At 56.2% G+C, this 16,650-nt stretch overlaps 1 protein-coding gene across 2 annotated transcripts in view; it reads left to right on the top strand.

The window, feature by feature from the left end:
• Positions 1 to 16,195, top strand: part of DNAH2 (dynein axonemal heavy chain 2) — an 81,104-nt gene extending 64,909 nt beyond the window's left edge. For both annotated transcript variants that reach the window (XM_059379815.1, XM_059379814.1), the window contains 23 exons: positions 2,676 to 2,840; positions 3,359 to 3,484; positions 3,632 to 3,780; positions 3,908 to 3,974; positions 4,091 to 4,241; positions 4,456 to 4,604; positions 4,779 to 4,912; positions 5,011 to 5,155; positions 5,259 to 5,458; positions 6,473 to 6,599; positions 7,876 to 8,062; positions 8,150 to 8,298; positions 8,419 to 8,602; positions 8,805 to 8,995; positions 13,241 to 13,432; positions 13,563 to 13,747; positions 13,979 to 14,207; positions 14,278 to 14,429; positions 14,548 to 14,662; positions 15,063 to 15,239; positions 15,349 to 15,423; positions 15,584 to 15,734; positions 15,874 to 16,195. In XM_059379815.1, coding sequence (XP_059235798.1) covers positions 2,676 to 2,840; positions 3,359 to 3,484; positions 3,632 to 3,780; positions 3,908 to 3,974; positions 4,091 to 4,241; positions 4,456 to 4,604; positions 4,779 to 4,912; positions 5,011 to 5,155; positions 5,259 to 5,458; positions 6,473 to 6,599; positions 7,876 to 8,062; positions 8,150 to 8,298; positions 8,419 to 8,602; positions 8,805 to 8,995; positions 13,241 to 13,432; positions 13,563 to 13,747; positions 13,979 to 14,207; positions 14,278 to 14,429; positions 14,548 to 14,662; positions 15,063 to 15,239; positions 15,349 to 15,423; positions 15,584 to 15,734; positions 15,874 to 16,028 — 3,555 coding nt within the window. In that variant the 3' untranslated portion in view covers positions 16,029 to 16,195. The remainder of the gene's footprint in view (positions 1 to 2,675; positions 2,841 to 3,358; positions 3,485 to 3,631; positions 3,781 to 3,907; positions 3,975 to 4,090; positions 4,242 to 4,455; positions 4,605 to 4,778; positions 4,913 to 5,010; positions 5,156 to 5,258; positions 5,459 to 6,472; positions 6,600 to 7,875; positions 8,063 to 8,149; positions 8,299 to 8,418; positions 8,603 to 8,804; positions 8,996 to 13,240; positions 13,433 to 13,562; positions 13,748 to 13,978; positions 14,208 to 14,277; positions 14,430 to 14,547; positions 14,663 to 15,062; positions 15,240 to 15,348; positions 15,424 to 15,583; positions 15,735 to 15,873) is intronic.
• Positions 16,196 to 16,650: the final 455 nt, after the last annotated feature.

The raw sequence follows: 16,650 nt of genomic DNA, 5'->3' as shown, positions 1-16,650 counted from the left end.
AAAAAAAAAAAAAAAGAAATCTTAAACAAACAAACAAACATAAGAGCAGGGACAAAGAGGTGGTGGCATGGAGTGGAGGGTCAGGGTCGACACCTGTGACACCTGTCTCCCTCGTAGCACAGACGTCATAGAAATAGTTTCGAATGGAGAAACCAGGAAACAGCCCTTTGGAATGTACTGGAATGAGTGCAAAATACCTCTGGAGGGGTGAATATTCAAGAAGCAGGTCAAGGCTGCTACCTGGAGGAGGCAGCAGGGAGGTCCAAGGGCAGGGCTGGGACACTTTTCAGGCCCTTGTGCCTTCTGGATTTTCAAGTGACTTGTTCACCAAGTAAACAAAAAAGAAACAGCCGTGTCAAAATGTGCTTACGCACGGACAAGGACGTTCGTCCCAGCGTGGTTAAGAATAGAAAATGTGGGAAAGACACACACGTCTATCAGAAGGAGGCTTGTTATATAAATTATGGTTCAGTCATTCACAAGCGGGTTTTGCAGCTGTTAAAGAGAATGAGGCAGCTTGACGCGAACCGACTTGGAGACGAGGAAAAAATAGTAAAGCGCATTAGTATGCCAGAGTTTATCCTCATGAGAAGACTCACCCAGGCACCAACCATCTCCTAAGTGCGGGGCAGCCTTCTAAGTGTAAGGATCTAGCCGTCGAGCAAGGCCCTGCCTTCATGGGGCTTGTATTTGATTTATTATGCACTGGCTCAGTGCCCAACCTGCCCAACCGGGCTCTGTCTGGAAAGCTTTCCAAGTGAGCACAGGCACAGGGGGCTGGCTCAGGACCTAGAGGAAGCCAGGATCTTCTCCCTGTGTGTGCTCTTCCTTCCTTTTGATGTGCATTCACTCTTTACAGAAAGATCTAGAAGATGAATATAGTTATCATTATTTTTTTAATTTTAATTTTAGTTTTTTAAAAATATTTTATTTATTCAGTTGAGAAAGAGAGAGCGTGAGAGAGAACATGAGAGGGGAGAAGGTCAGAGGGAGAAGCAGACTCCCAGCACAGCCGGGAGCCTGATGCGGGACTCCAGGATCTGAAAGCAGCAGTGGCTTAACCAAATGGGCCACCCAGGCGCCCCTGTCGTTACTTTTTTTAAAGACTACGTTGTGGTTAGGTGTGATAATGGGGTTACCGTCACATGGGGGAACATCCTTGTTTTGTTCCCGGGAGGCATTAGGAAGTCTGGAGGCTGGAAATGTCATGAGGTCGTAACTTCCTTTAAGATGCTTTGGCAAAACACCAGGAGACGAGATTAAAAATAGCAAAATGCAACAACTGTTAAATGTGACGGGTATAGAGGGGTTCGCCATGTGATTGTTTTCCCTAGGTTTGCAGTTTTCCACTGTTTTTGAATTAAAAAGATTAAAACTGTGACCATTAAAAAAATGCAAACAGATGAATATATAGATATGTATGTATTTAAAAACAAAGTAGCTTACAGGGGTGTGTGGAAGGCTCAGTCAGACGACCGACTCTTGATCTCAGCTTAGGTCTGGATCTCTCGGGGTTGTGGGTTCAAGCCCCGCGTCGGGCTGTGCACTGGGCGTGCAACCTACTTAAAAAAAGAAGAAAAAAAAACTAGCCTAAGTATAATAGCCAAAGATACAGAGGCACCTGCCAGAAGACCTAAGAAGAGAAACAGTTACAGAATGACTTTCTGCGGCAGGGTGGGGTGGGAGCGGCTTGAAGAGGCAGCTAAGGGACTCTCGCTGGTCATTCTGTCATCTCATTTAGGCCTTTCACCTTATGCACGCATTTCCTGTATAAAAAATAGAAACAGTGAAGACAACACCACGCGCAAAGCCAGTAATGAAATACAGCGTGGTTGTGGGCTGAGCCTCCCCGCAGACACATCTCGGCGGGAAGCCCAGTTATAATCAGGGCTGCTGACGAGTCAGGGAGGCAGTCACGTTCACCTTCCCCGGGGTGAAACCCACATGTGCGGGGGCCGGGGGGGTGGGTGCAGACAGGGTGCCCCTCCCCCTTCGTCCCCTCCCCCAGCTGTGTTTCCTCCTCTGCATGGCCCAGCTTACCTCACCCCTTCTTTCTTAGTGCCTTTTAACACATTACTCCCAAGGCTCATGCTGTCCCCCGAAGGTGATGTTGCTTTAGGGACAGTAACTTGGGGGGTCATGTGTCGCATTTCCAGGATCTTAGGGGTCGGCCTCTGGGTTCGGGCTCAGGTGCTGCTCCCTTGCTGGGTTCCAGGCCCCATGCGCTCCTTCTGACAACCCGTGCAGGACCCGTCAGGGAGGCAGGCGAGGACATGTACTCCCAACAGTCGCAGGCTGCTTCTCCCAGCAGGGGCAGCAGGAAGGGGACGGACATCTGTCGTGTGCACGCTATGTGCCAGGCACTTACCGGCCTGCCATCCCCGTGTTCCTCATGAAAAAGGCGGTGACACTGTGTGCACTGGACATGGTCACTGCTGGCCGGTCAGGGTCACTGCTGGCCGGTCAGGGTCACTGCTGGCCGGTCAGGCACACGTTCGGGGCCTGAAGAGGCTCGCCAAGGGTGTCGGGACAGTTCTTTTGCACACCGGGAAACTCCAGTGCTCGGAGATGGAGTCATCTGAGGCCACGGGGGCCCTGGACGGCGGACTAGCTAGAGGGACCCGAGCAGTCTGCCCCGGCGCTGGGTCTGATCCCTGGGCTCTGGTCCCTCCCAGGTGGCCCAGAAACTGGAGATGCTGAAGAAACAGTACGACGAGAAGCTGGCCCAGAAGGAGGAGCTCCGGAAGAAATCGGAGGAGATGGAAGTGAAGCTTCAGCGAGCAGGGCTGCTGGTATCCGGGCTGGCCGGCGAGAAGGCCCGCTGGGAGGAGACCGTGCAGGTGAGCCCGGCCGCCTGCCTACCTGCATACCCTGCATACCTGCTGGGAGCTGCACCTGCCTCCAGCTGAGGGATGGTCAGGGCATGTGGGGACATGGGGTGTCATGGGGACATGGGGTGTCAGTGTGTTCTCCCCCTCCCACTTCAGGAGAAGAGTGGAAGAAAAGACTTTGTGCCATTAGGGGTCTGCTGCCCTATAGGCCTGGAAAGCTCATGCCAGGGCCCCTGATGGGGCCACTGAGCTGGTAGAAACAGCCCCGGGGCATCTTGTCTTTGCCTCTATTGCGTTCTGGGCTTCAGGAAAGGCTCCGGCCTTATCACCAGAGTGTAAACAGAACCGCTATTAAAGACGGGGAGCTCAGAAATAATTAGAACCAGGTTAGAGCTTTAGGGCCAAGGGTTCAGGAGAGGGGAAGCACCTCTTTGATCTAGAAAGTGTCCCTAGGAGAGTGCCTTCAGAGCACTCCCAGTGTGTCCCCCCCCACCCCCTGCTGGCTTATACCCCCTCCTGCCCCCCAGGGCCTGGAGGAGGATCTAGGCTACCTGGTGGGTGACTGTCTCCTGGCTGCTGCCTTCCTGTCCTACATGGGCCCCTTCCTGACCAACTACCGGGATGAGATCGTCAACCAGATCTGGATGAAGAGGGTGAGGCAGCGGTCAGGTGTGAGTGATCTCTTGGGCCGTGAGACCACAGCCTCTGGGAGGAACTGAGGGAGATCCAGCAGGGGTCGGGTCTGGGGGGGGGACAGGCTCAGGTCTCCAGGCTGAAATTCAGGGCTCTTCCCCACCCAGATCTGGGAGCTGCATGTCCCGTGCTCACCCCGCTTTACCTTTGATAACTTCCTGTCCAATCCTACCAAAGTTCGAGACTGGAACATCCAAGGGTTGCCCTCGGATGCCTTTTCCACGGAGAATGGCATCATCGTCACCCGTGGCAACAGGTCAGGATTCTGCCGGGGGCAGGGGTTGGGGGGGCATCATCATCACACGTGGCAACAAGTCAGGATGCTGCTGCGGGGCAGGGGTAGATGAACCGCGCCCGTGGTCTGGCTGACCATCCTCCCACAGGTGGGCGCTGATGATTGACCCCCAGGCCCAGGCCCTGAAGTGGATCAAGAACATGGAAGGAAACCAGGTATAAGGCTGGGGGTGGTTTGCTCCCCAAGCCTGTCTCTTCCTGAGCCTCTACCCATGAGCCTGGTTTTCCTTTGGTCCCTCGGTGGGTCTCCCACTATTTCCCCTACTCTCTAGGGCCTCCAGATTATTGACCTACAGATGAGTGACTACCTCCAAATTCTAGAAAAGGCCATCCAGTTCGGATACCCTGTGCTGCTCCAGAATGTGCAGGAGTATCTGGACCCCACCCTCAACCCCGTGCTCAACAAATCTGTAACTCGAATCGGTGGGGGCCCAGGCTTGCTGTGGGCTCACACTGTAGGGTGTCCGAGAGGCCAGCCACGTGGGACCCAGGGGGAGAAGGGCTGGTCCCCAGGCTGCAGGGCCTCCATGCAGACAGCTCCGGGCCGGGGTGGCAGTGCGGGGGAGGGGGGGCTTGTAGCACGCTGACCATGCGGGTCCTTGCCCTTGACCACCCTCTCCCTACCCCGCGGCTCCAGGTGGTCGGCTCCTGATGCGCATCGGAGACAAGGAAGTGGAGTACAATCCGAATTTCCGGTTCTACATCACCACCAAGCTCTCCAACCCCCACTACAGCCCGGAGACCTCGGCCAAGACCACCATTGTCAACTTTGCCGTCAAAGAACAGGTGGGTGGGGGCTGGCGCCGGGAGGAACTCAAACTCCGCTGGAGCAGGGGTGGGCGGGATGGCGATGGAGGCCCATGTCATGGGGCAGCAGGGGACGAGGGGCTGGGAGATGTGATGGAGCGACAAGAGTGAGGTCCCCAGAGTGAGAGTGTCCCCCGGCATCTGTGCTCTCAGGGCCTGGAGGCTCAGCTGCTGGGGATCGTGGTCCGGAAGGAGCGGCCGGAGCTCGAGGAGCAGAAGGACTCGTTGGTCATCAATATCGCTGCCGGCAAGAGGAAGCTCAAGGAGCTGGAGGACGAGATCCTTCGGTGAGAGCGGCCTCCACGCCCACCCCGACACCCCACTGAGGCCCGGGAGCGCTGGGCCCCTCACCCCTGCATCCCTGCCCCTGGGGGCCTCCTTCCAGGCTGCTGAATGAGGCCACAGGCTCCCTGCTGGACGATGTGCAGCTGGTGAACACCCTGCGGACTTCCAAGGTGACGGCCACTGAGGTGACGGAGCAGCTGGAGACCAGCGAGACCACGGAGATCAACATTGACCTGGCCCGGGAGGCGAGCACCCGCCCTGGAGACTGGGGGAGGGAGGGGTTTAGGCCAGGCCAGCCCCAGCCCTGCCCCCACCGTGGTCCTGACTCTGCACCCCCGCCCCCGGCAGGCTTACCGCCCCTGCGCCCAGCGGGCCTCGGTACTGTTCTTTGTGCTCAACGACATGGGCCGCATCGACCCCATGTACCAGTTCTCACTGGACGCCTACATCGGCCTCTTCATCCTCAGCATCGACAAGAGCCACCGGAGCAACAAGCTGGAGGACCGCATTGACTACCTGAACGAGTACCACACTTACGCAGTCTACAGGTCGGCGCCCCGCACTGTGCGTGCCCAGCCCAGCGTCCATCGAGACGCAGACCTTCTCGCCTCACTGGGCCGTAGCTCCTGGTGCCCTGCTCCCCTCTCCCTGCAGCTTCCCTGGGCAGCGTGTCCTCTGAGGGTCTAGCCCCACCTGTGGGCTGAGAGCCCAGCAGTAGGAATCTTGGTAAAATCCAGGTTCAGATTCAGCGGGTCTGGGGTGCGGCCTGAGGTTGTGCATCTCTAGTTAGCTCCCTGCTGCTCTGGGGACCAGGCTCTGAGCAGCAGCGAACTTGACCTCTCCATCCAGAGGTCCCACAGCCCCCTCAAGTTCAGCTCATTTCACCTGAAACCCCTCTTCCCCCCCTTCCTTAAGGGTCCTCATCCCCGGACGGCACTGACACCCATGTCCCTGTCCCCCAAGCCAGAAACCAGAAGTTCTCCCTGACCCTTCTCCCTGACCCCCGGATCAAGCCCCAGGATTTGTTCATGAGTCTTTCTGCAAAGGCCCCTGCCCAGGTCTGCTTACCAGGCCCTGCAAGCCTCTGTTTGCCTCGGCTCCCTGCTCTCCCTGGGGTCCTCCCTGCTCTTCCTCTTCCACAATGCTCATGACTCTGCTGCTCCCTGCTCCTCTCAGAGACTGCCCCGGGGCAGCCCTGCCCTGCGATCCCCCAGTGGCGCAGCCACCCCGTGCAGGACCTATCAGGTCACACAAGAATCCCTGGGCTGGCTGGCTGTCCTCCCACTCTACCCGACTGCCTCCAGGACAGTGTCTGGGGCTCATTCACCTTTGTGTCCCCGGGGCCTGGCCGAGTGCCTGGCACAGAGTAGAGGTCCCACGAACACTGCAGGCTATTTGCAGGAAATGAATGACTGATGTCCCCAGTGAGCCTTCCAGGTCCCTGTGTGCGTGGCTATTTATGGGAGGCTCAGCTTAGACACCGACCGGGCCCTCGATGTGTGTCAGGCTCAGTAAGCATTCATGTTGGCTTCCCCACCTCCTCCCCTGGCCCTGTCTCCCAGGTACACCTGCCGCACACTGTTTGAGCGCCACAAGCTGCTGTTCAGTTTCCAGATGTGCGCCAAAATCCTGGAGACCTCCGGCAAGCTCAACATGGATGAGTACAACTTCTTTCTTCGCGGAGGTGTGGTGAGTGGGGCAGAGGCGTCCAGGTCAGGGCCAGGGGGACGTGTGATGAGGACTCCAAGCCAGCCCATAAGGCCCACGGCTCTAGGGCGCGAGCTAAGGAAAAGCACCAGGAGCAGGTGCTCCCCCAGGGTGCGGGGCGTGCACCTGCCAGGGGCTCCCTTGCTCGCCTTATGGGCAGAGCTATGGGGCCCCTCTTCCCTGGGACCCGCGGATTGGTGTGATCTTGTCTCTTTCCCTGCTGTTTGAGCACTCCTCCCCCGGCCTGGCTGCCACGGTCACACGGGCTCTCTCCCTTGTGAGCACCCTCTCCGCCCACCCCCATGCTGCTTTTGCTTGGCAAAACCCCGGTCTGGTTGGATCCGGCCCTCTTGCTCCCTTTGGCCCCAGGCAGCAAAGCACGCCCACGCAAGACAGACTCACTTGAAATCTCTAGTCGCTTGGAACAGGCAGATGTGGCCCATCTTAGTACCCCTGTGTCCCCTGTTGCTTCTGCCACAGGTGGGGGTGGGGCCCTCCCTGACCTCCTCCAAGACTTGATTCAAATCCCACCTCACTCACTGGGACCTCCTTGACTTTCTTTTTCTTTTCTTTTCTTTTTTAAGATTGTATTTATCGATTTGAGGTGGGGGGAAGGGCAGCCAAGTGCAGAGCCGGATGTGGGGTGGGGCTCCGTCCCCCAGACTTGGAGATCAGGACCCCTGCGAGGTGGAGAGTGGGAGGCTCAGCCGACTGGCCCACCTAAGCACCCCTTCTTATTTAACACTCCAGCCCAGCCCCCAGCCCCCAAGAACTTCTAGTCTTTTTTATCCTCCTCAACTTTGTTTCTGCATGGCATTGCCGTTTTTAATCTACTAGATCATTTAATGATCTGTCCTCGGTTTTGGCTCATTATCCGCCCTCCCATTTTGGACACTAAGCTCCTCCAGGGCCGAGGACTCTGTCCTTTTACGCAGTCACGTGTCCCAAGGCTGAAAACACATGGTCGGTGAGCAGTAAGTATTTGTTGAAGAAGGGAAGCCCACAAACCGCCTCGAGGGGTGAGGCCACCCGCCGAGAGCCTCTGGGGCGAGGGACAGTAATCCCAGGAAACCACCAGAGGGCGCCAGCTTCCTAACTTTGCACGGCGAGCCCCGGACCCCCACACCGTTGTCCCCAGGCACCGCGGATTCCTGTCCAACTTCCTTCATCTGGCCATCCTGGCCAAAGAAAAAGAAAAAGAAAAAAGTAATTCTCAGGAGGTGTTCCCGTTCGATCCCCTGCCCTCTGCCTGGCGCAGGTCCTGGATCGGGAGGGCCAGATGGACAATCCCTGCACCAGCTGGCTGGCGGACGCCTACTGGGATAACATCACCGAGCTGGACAAGCTGACCAACTTCCACGGACTCATGAACTCCTTCGAACAGTACCCCCGGGACTGGCACCTGTGGTACACCAATGCCACCCCCGAGAAGGCCATGCTGCCAGGTACCCGCCGCCGCCTGCCCCGCCCCCCGCCGCCCGTCCCCCAGCAGCCCTGCAGCTGCCAGCGCTAGAGCCCTGCGCCTGCCCCAGGTGAGTGGGAGAACGCGTGCAACGAGATGCAGCGTATGCTGATCGTGCGCTCACTGCGCCAGGACCGCGTGGCCTTCTGTGTCACCTCTTTCATCGTGTCCAACCTGGGCTCCCGCTTCGTCGAGCCGCCTGTGCTGAACATGAAGCTGGTCAGTGGCTTGGTTTCCTCGCCCGCCGCCCGGGGTCCCTCTGTCCCTCTCCCTGCTGCGGGGAGGCCCGGGGTGGGGGCGGCCCTGCAGCCTGAGGCCACGCCCCTGTGCTCCCTGCAGGTAATGGAGGATTCCAGCCCGCGAACCCCGCTGGTCTTCATCCTGTCCCCTGGAGTGGACCCCACCAGTGCCCTCCTGCAGCTGGCGGAGCACACGGGCATGGCCCAGCGCTTCCACGCCCTGTCGCTGGGCCAGGGCCAGGCCCCCATCGCTGCCCGGCTGCTCCGGGAGGGTGTGAGTCAGGGTCAGTATCCGTCCTGCCCCCCCAGCCCCCACCTCAGCTCCCGGATGGTAACCACAGCCCCCGCCCTCCCCCAGAAAGCCCTAGCACGCTGCTGAGCTGGGTTGGGACCCCCAGCCCTCACATGAGAGCACAGACCGGTGCAGAGCGTGGGACAACTGGGGCTCGGGAACAGGTTCCCACTCAACCAGGCATCTCCTCTCAGGCCACTGGGTGTTCCTCGCTAACTGCCACCTGTCCCTGTCTTGGATGCCTAATCTGGACAAACTGGTGGAGCAGCTGCAGGTGGCAGAGCCCCATCCGTCCTTCCGCCTTTGGCTCAGCTCCAGCCCACACCCCGACTTCCCCATCTCCATCCTGCAGGCCAGCATCAAGATGACCACAGAGCCCCCGAAGGTATGGCGCCTGCAGATGGCAGGCTCTAACTGGGCCATCTGGCCTGGCGGGCTCCCTGTGAGGGTCGGTGAGAGGTTGGCCATAATGACAGCACCGCGTTTTGGTTCTGCTGCCTTCTAGAATATTCCACCTTATTTCTTTTCTCTACACGCCAAACTCTTAGAGCCTAGGAGTAACATCTAAACTTTTCTTTTTTTTTTAAAGGATTTTATTTGTTTGTTTGAGAGAGTGAAAGACCACAAGCAGGGGAAGAGGTAGAGGGAGAGGGAGAAGCAGACTCCCCACTGAGCAGGCAGCCTGATGTGGGGCTTGATCCCAGGATCCTGGGATCATGACCTGAGCCGGAGACAGACACTTGACTATCTGAGCCATTCCGCTACCCCAATATCTAAACATTTCTGAGCACGATCATGGCCCAGACATCGTTCATTTATTAACTCATTTAAAATGCACACCCCCATCAGTACTGTTCCTCGCATTTTACAGTGAGAAAATAACTTGTTCATAGAACCTTCCTGCCTCACGGCCTTTCCTTGCATCTCTCCCTGATGCCACACCCGCTGGACCCCAACCCCTCCCTCCAGCTCTGGAAAAGGTGATCTCTGTATTACAAAGTCACCATCAGTGCAACTGTCCTAATCCTTCAAGATTGGCTCATGTTCCCAAATCCCACCTGTTTACTTCTGCATGAACGGTTTTGGTACCTTTTCACTGCTTTTAGCCAAGACCAAAACTGTATTAGCATGGCCTGCGCCACCCCCAACCCCTGGCTACACCCATCGCATTGTCCCCCCATCCCTGGCTACACCTAAAATGTTGTTCCCCTTTGCTTTACTCTACGTACACCATTAATTTTTAAAAATGCCTTGTCCATCTTCCTCCAGACTCTGTACTTTTCCCCCCGCTCCCAAGGCTTCTAGAAGCCCCTGCTGCTGGGCCTACATCCTCCTCAGTCTCTCCTCTGCTGCTTTAGGCCGGGGACCATCACTTCCTCAAGAAGACTCTGCCCTCCAGGTCTAGGCCAACACACATACGACCTCCCCGCTCCTGCTGCCCCCCAGCCCGCTGTGACACTAGACTGTGTTGGATGCATTGGGAGCCTGATGCCAGGACCCTGGGATCATGACCTGAGTCAAAGGCAGACGCTTAATGACTGAGCCACCCAGGCGCCCCAAAATCCCCCGCTCTCAAAGCAAGTTGCAGTCTGCCACTGGAGAAAGCCTCCTTACCCCATCTTTGTTAATGGTGCCCTAGTTTTTTCATTTTCCTTTTTAATTTTTTTTTAAAGATTTTCTTTATTTATTTGACAGAGAGAGCAATCACAAGTAGGCAGAGAGGCAGGCAGAGAGAGAGAGGAGGAAGCAGTCTCCCCGCTGAGCAGAGAGCCCGATGTGGGGCTCGATCCCAGGACTCTGAGATCATGACCTGAGCCGAAGGCAGAGGCTTTAACCCACTGAGCCACACAGGCGCCCCCTTTTTAATTTTTTGAGAGAGCAAGCAAGCAAGTGGGGGGGGGCAGGGAGGGAAGTGTCCACGCTCAGTGTGGAGTCCAACACCTGAGATCATGACCCCAGTGGAAATCAAGAGCCAGACGCTTACCTGACAGAGCAACCCGGGTGTCCCTGATGATGTTTTAACCTAAATCTATTACATATTTCCAGTTTTCTTCAGTGACCCAATCATATCCTTTATAAAATCCCCCCCCAGAACCTCAGCCCCCAGGTGCCAGTCGGGGGACGGCTCTGGAGTGTATTTGTGGATCACTGCCTGCTGTCTGGCCTTTTCCTTTTAATTAAACATCCCACAGACACAAAAAAATATAAAACATACGCAAGACATAAAGGATCCTAATTCCACACACACCCGTGTGCCCACCTTCCCAGGTAAGAAGGAGGACTCTCCTTCCCGTCGCCTTCCCTGCCCTCTGGACAGCTGCCACTCTTCTCAAGGTGCATCTGCTAGAGGCACCAAGCTGGCTGTGGGCCCCCAGTAGCCTGGGATTCGCCTTTCCCATTCAGTGCAACTTACTCGACGTTCATTCGTGCTCGCTGTTCCTGGTTCCTCGATGCACTCCCCATCTGAATCCGTCCTCAGTCATATGTCTTGTCAGGTTTTTTTTCCTTTTTGTTAATTTTTTTTTTTTTTTTTATGAATGGAGATCCTTAATTTCTATGAGGTGGAATTTAGCTCTTTTCTTCTTTAAAGAATTTTTTTTAAAGATTTTATTTATCAGAGAGAGAGAGGGAGAGAGCCAGCACAGGCAGACAGAATGGCAGGCAGAGGCAGAGGGGGAAGCAGGCTCCCCGCTGAGCAAGGAGCCCGATGTGGGACTCGATTCCACGACGCTGGGATCACGACCTGAGCCGAAGGCAGCTGCTCAACCAACTGTGCCACCCAGGCGTCCCTAGCTCTTTTCTTCTTTATGGCTTATGCTCCTAGGTGTTGTTCAAGAAATCTTCGCTTACTCTAAGGCAGTTTCTCACACTTGTCTTCAGAAGCATTTATAATTTGACTTTCCCATATTGGTGTTTTAACCACTTGAAGTGGATTCTCACAAGTGTGGAATGAGTAGGGGTCCAGTATTTTTTTCTGGCCACACAGATAACCAGTTCTCCCAGTACCATCATCGAACAGCGTACAGTTACCCTACTGATCTGCAGGGCCTGCTAAGCCTTAGGTCATGTTTATATATGTGTAGATTTCTGGGCCCTTTATTCTGTTCATTGGCCAGGTTGTTGATATTGGGGTCAAAAGACACAGTCTCAGTGACCCTACAGCTCTGTAATAGTCCTTGCTAGCTGATACGGCAAGTCTCTTTACCTCATTCTTTTTCAGGCCACTCGTGGACTTTTATTCTGCAACAGAATTGCTGGGATTAGCTTGTTAAGTTCTACCAAAAAAACCTCTTGATCAGTTTGGAGGAAATCAACATCTTTCGTATATCACACCTCCACATTCATGATTATAGTATATCTGTCCATGTAGTCTTTATTTCAATCAAGTTTTTTCATTTTCACTATAAAGATTTGTGAATTTTTATTTATTCCTGGAAACTTTACATATTTTGGTGTTGTCAATGATAGTATTCTTACTCTAATTTTTTCACTACGTTCTGTCACAGATGCATCATCTTTTTTTTTTTTAAGATTCTATTTACTCATTTGAGACACCGCACCGGCAGAGCAGCAGCAGAGGGAGAGGGAAAAGCAGGCTCCCCGCTGAGCTGGGAGCCTGACATGGGGCTGGATCCTGTGACCTGGAGACCATGACCTGAGCCAAAAGCAGACGCCCAACCCTCTGAGCTATCCAGGTGCCCCAATGGATGCATCTTCTTAAAAGCACTGTGTCAACAACATATTGCTGTCCTGCTCAAGACAGAAAGTGGCCAGGGGCACCAGGCAGCTCAGTCGGTGAAGCGTCTGCCTTGGGCTTAGGTCATGATCTCAGGGACCTGGGATCGAGCCCCACATCGGACTCTGTGCTCAGGGGGGAGCCTGCTTCTCCTTCTGCTTCTGCCCTTCCCCCATTTGTGTTCTCTCTCTTGATCACTCTCTCTCTTTCAAATAAATAAATAAAATCTAAACAAAAAACAAAAAACAAACCCAAAGCAGAAAGTGGCCCTCTGACTCCTGGTGAATCAAGGCCTAATGGCTCCATCTGGTCATAGCTCTTCTGACCCCACCTGGGTCCTTGCCCTTGACTTCAGTTAGACTCATCTTCTCACTTATTCTCTGCGTTGAGCCTCTATCCCTTCCATTCTTTCCATCTCCATGAAACCAACGCCCTCCTGTCAGCCTCATTATCTCTTTCCCCTCAGTGAGACTCTGCCCACCTTGACCCACGAGGGCGTTCACAAAGTCTGAAAAATCTATCATACAGATAGATATGACCCCCTTAATCTACCCTGAAACTTTGCATATGGCTGCGTATAGATTTTTGTCCATTAATAGCTGCATGTACTATCAAAAGGGGGGGTGGGACAAGAAGGTAGAGCTGCCACTAGCCCACACAGCGCCCGTGTGCAGATGAAAGAAAGAAAGGCACCCACCTAGTCCTGTGAATTGGTGCACATCCTGGCATGCAGATCAAGGGCTGGATTTTAGCTTTCACTACCCCCTTCAGCCAGCGTCCTTGTGCAGTGAGCAACCTCCACAACCGTACACGGTGGTGCCAGTGGCAGGGCTCAGCATGATGCAGGTCATCCCATGCAGGACATCCCAATAAAATGTCCTGCATTGTCCCCAGGGCCTGAAGGCTAACATGACACGTCTTTACCAGCTGATGACGGAAGCACAATTTTCTCGCTGTGCCAAACCTGCCAAGTATAAGAAGCTGCTGTTTGCCCTCTGCTTCTTCCATTCTGTGTTGCTGGAGCGCAAAAAGTTCCTGCAGCTTGGCTGGAACATCATCTATGGCTTCAATGACTCTGACTTTGAGGTTTGCACCAATAGGGGCCTGTCACCCCAGGCCCGCCCGGTGGGGTCCCGATGGAACCGTGGACAGAAAGCCCCCATTGGATGAGTTCCTGCCTTAACGGCGTGTGGGGACGGGGGCGGGGCGCCCACAGGTGTCAGAGAACTTGCTGAGTCTCTATCTGGATGAGTACGAGGAGACCCCGTGGGATGCCCTCAAGTACCTCATTGCCGGTGTCAACTACGGTGGGCATGTGACAGACGACTGGGACCGGCGCTTGCTCACCACCTACATCAACGACTATTTCTGTGACCAGGCTCTGTCGACCCCCTTTCACCGGTGAGGTGGGGAGGGGGCACGGACACGGGCCCAGAGAACAGCAGCCGCCTGGGGGGGCAGGACTGGGGCCAGCGGGGGAGGGGGCGTTTGAGAAGAGGCCCAGTCTGTGGGGTTGGAAAGGGAGCAGGAGCAGGGGCGGAACTTGGGGCTGCGCAGAGTGGCTGGGATCCTGGCCTGGTGCTGAGCCCCAAAGGCCCCCAGCACGGTGATGGTCATGCCGGGGGCCTTCAGGTTGTCAGTCCTGGAGGCTTATTTCATCCCCAAAGACGGAAGCCTGGCCTCTTACAAGGAGTACATCAGCATGCTGCCGGGCATGGACCCCCCCGAGGCCTTTGGCCAGCACCCCAATGCTGACGTGGCCTCCCAGATCACTGAGGCACGGACTCTCTTTGAGACTCTGCTGTCCCTGCAACCCCAGATTACTCCTGCCAGGGCTGGAAGCCAGAGCCGGGAAGAGAAGGTAGGAGTCTGCCGACAGCTGAGGGAGGGTGAGCAAGGAGGCCCGCCACTCAGGGTTCCCGCCATGCCAGGTCCTCGAGCTGGCTGCTGATGTGAAACAGAAGATCCCTGAAATGATCGACTATGAGGGGACCCGAAAACTGCTGGCCATGGACCCCTCTCCTCTCAATGTGGTCCTCCTGCAGGAGATCCAGAGATACAACAAGCTTATGGAGACCATCCTGTAAGATGGAGGGGGCAAGAGGAAAGGGCTTCCCCCACCAAGGCTCCCCAGCCCCGCTGCCCAGGGATGGCTCTGCCAGGCCCCTCCCATCTCTAAGCTCCCACCTTACCCTGCTCAGGTCCTCACTGACAGACCTTGAGAAAGGCATTCAGGGCCTCATCGTGATGTCTACAAGCCTCGAAGAGATTTTCAATTGCATCTTTGATGCCCACGTCCCTCCGCTCTGGGGAAAGGCAAGATTGCATCACTCTCAGACCCCTGTGCCCTCCATCCCCTGGTTCTGGGAGGCATATGGCAACGTGCGGTGTGCCTGGGTTTCGGAGCCAGAGAGATTCAAGGCGGAGATCCAGCTCCGCTATTCACAGACTGGGTTTGCACGGAGTAATTAACCTGGAAACTGAGGGCAAGCTCCTTGCCCCCACCCCCAGGACATTTCAAGGATGCTCTGTACTGTGTGTCCCTCTCTGTCGGTGCTTCTTTCCTGGAAGCTGGCTTTTGGAGAGGTTGGCCCAGGGGCAGCTAGGAAATGGGCTGACATGGCAGATTTTCTTCCAGATCTGCCCCAAGCGCTCGAAATCAAGATTTGAGTGCAAGAGTCAATGAGTACGTAACATGCCCTATTTCCTCCTCCAGGCATATCCCTCACAGAAGCCACTGGCTTCCTGGACCCGGGACTTGGCCACGCGCGTGGAACAGTTTGAGCTGTGGGCCAGCCGTGCCCGGCCTCCCGTGATCTTCTGGCTGTCTGGGTTCACCTTTCCCACCGGCTTCCTCACTGCAGTGCTGCAGTCCTCAGCTCGCCAAAACAACGTGAGCGTGAGCGAGCAGCCTGGGAGGCGGGATGGGGGGTGGGTGCTGGGGGTGCGGATTTGCTCTGCTCCTTAAGGATCCTCCCTTATGCTCCCCCTTGAATCCCCAGATTCCGGTGGACAACCTCTCTTGGGAGTTCATTGTTTCCACCGTGGATGACAGCAACCTAGTGTATCCGCCCAAGGTGGGAGCAGAGGTCTGGGGTGGGGAGGGTGCTGGGAGTAAACCGCGGGAAAACAACTGGTTAAGAAGGGAGAAGAGAGATGGCACTTTGGGGGTGCTGGCAGCCAAAGGTCTTCACTTCTCCCCCAACTTGCCCCCCACCCTCCAACGTGTCTTCCCAGGATGGAGTCTGGGTCCGTGGCCTGTACCTGGAGGGCGCTGGCTGGGACAGGAAGAACTCCTGCTTGGTAGAGGCGGAGCCCATGCAGCTTGTCTGCCCCATGCCCACCATCCACTTCAGGCCTACAGAAAGTCGCAAGAAGAGCGCCAAGGGTGGGCTGCCTTCCAGTCCTTAGTTTGGATCCTAACCCACCCTGGGCCCCGCCCCTCCCCCACACCTGCTGGGGCCCTGCTCTCTCCGAGGCGCCCCGGGGCTCTGACATATGACTCCTCCTCCTCTCCTTTCCCCCAGGTATGTACTCCTGTCCCTGCTATTACTATCCCAACCGAGCGGGCAGCTCAGACCGATCCTCCTTTGTCATCGGCATCGACCTCCGATCGGGGACCATGACATCTGATCACTGGATCAAGAGGGGCACTGCTCTGCTCATGAGCCTGGACAACTGACAAGGCCTCCTCTTCCTCCCGGCTTGAGGGAGGGTCGGGGACTCTGGGGACGGAGGCTGGACTTAACGGGGGCCACAGAATGGGGGCCGGGAGACAGCTAGGTGTACTGGCCATAAAGGACGAAGAATTGTATAGGAACTCAGAGCAGTAAAATGCCTTCAACTGTAGCCCTGACTGAGCCTCTCAATGGGGTGCCGGGAGTCTGGGGAGGGAGGAAGCCCAGGCCTTACGGAGGAAGGTACTCCCGCGCGCTGCTAAAGGATGGGGAAGGAGCTAGGGAAGTAGGAGGCCAGGAGAGGAAGGGGGCGTGGCCTTGAGCGAGGGGCCGGGCGGTGGGACCTGAAACGGGAGGGGCTAAATTTCGGGGCTGGCCCTGAGCAGGTGGGGCGGGGCTTACTTCGGAATGGCGCGTGATCCGAATGGAATAAGGGTTTGTCAGGCGGGGCTCGGGGCTGGACCCGGTACGTTGCACCCCGAACCCGGCACCCCGCATCCGGCATCCTCCTGCGCACCAGCGCTGAGGCGAGTGGGACCCGCAGAAGGCGGGGCGGGGCCCGAGAGAGGGACTCCCGCGCGCGAAGGGGCGGGACCACGGGGAAGGGGGCGGGGCTGGGGCGCAGGG

The sequence above is a fragment of the Mustela nigripes genome, chromosome 16, assembly GCF_022355385.1.
Source record: "Mustela nigripes isolate SB6536 chromosome 16, MUSNIG.SB6536, whole genome shotgun sequence".
Taxonomy (NCBI): Eukaryota; Metazoa; Chordata; class Mammalia; order Carnivora; family Mustelidae; genus Mustela; species Mustela nigripes.
This window is presented reverse-complemented; position numbering and strand designations above follow the sequence as displayed.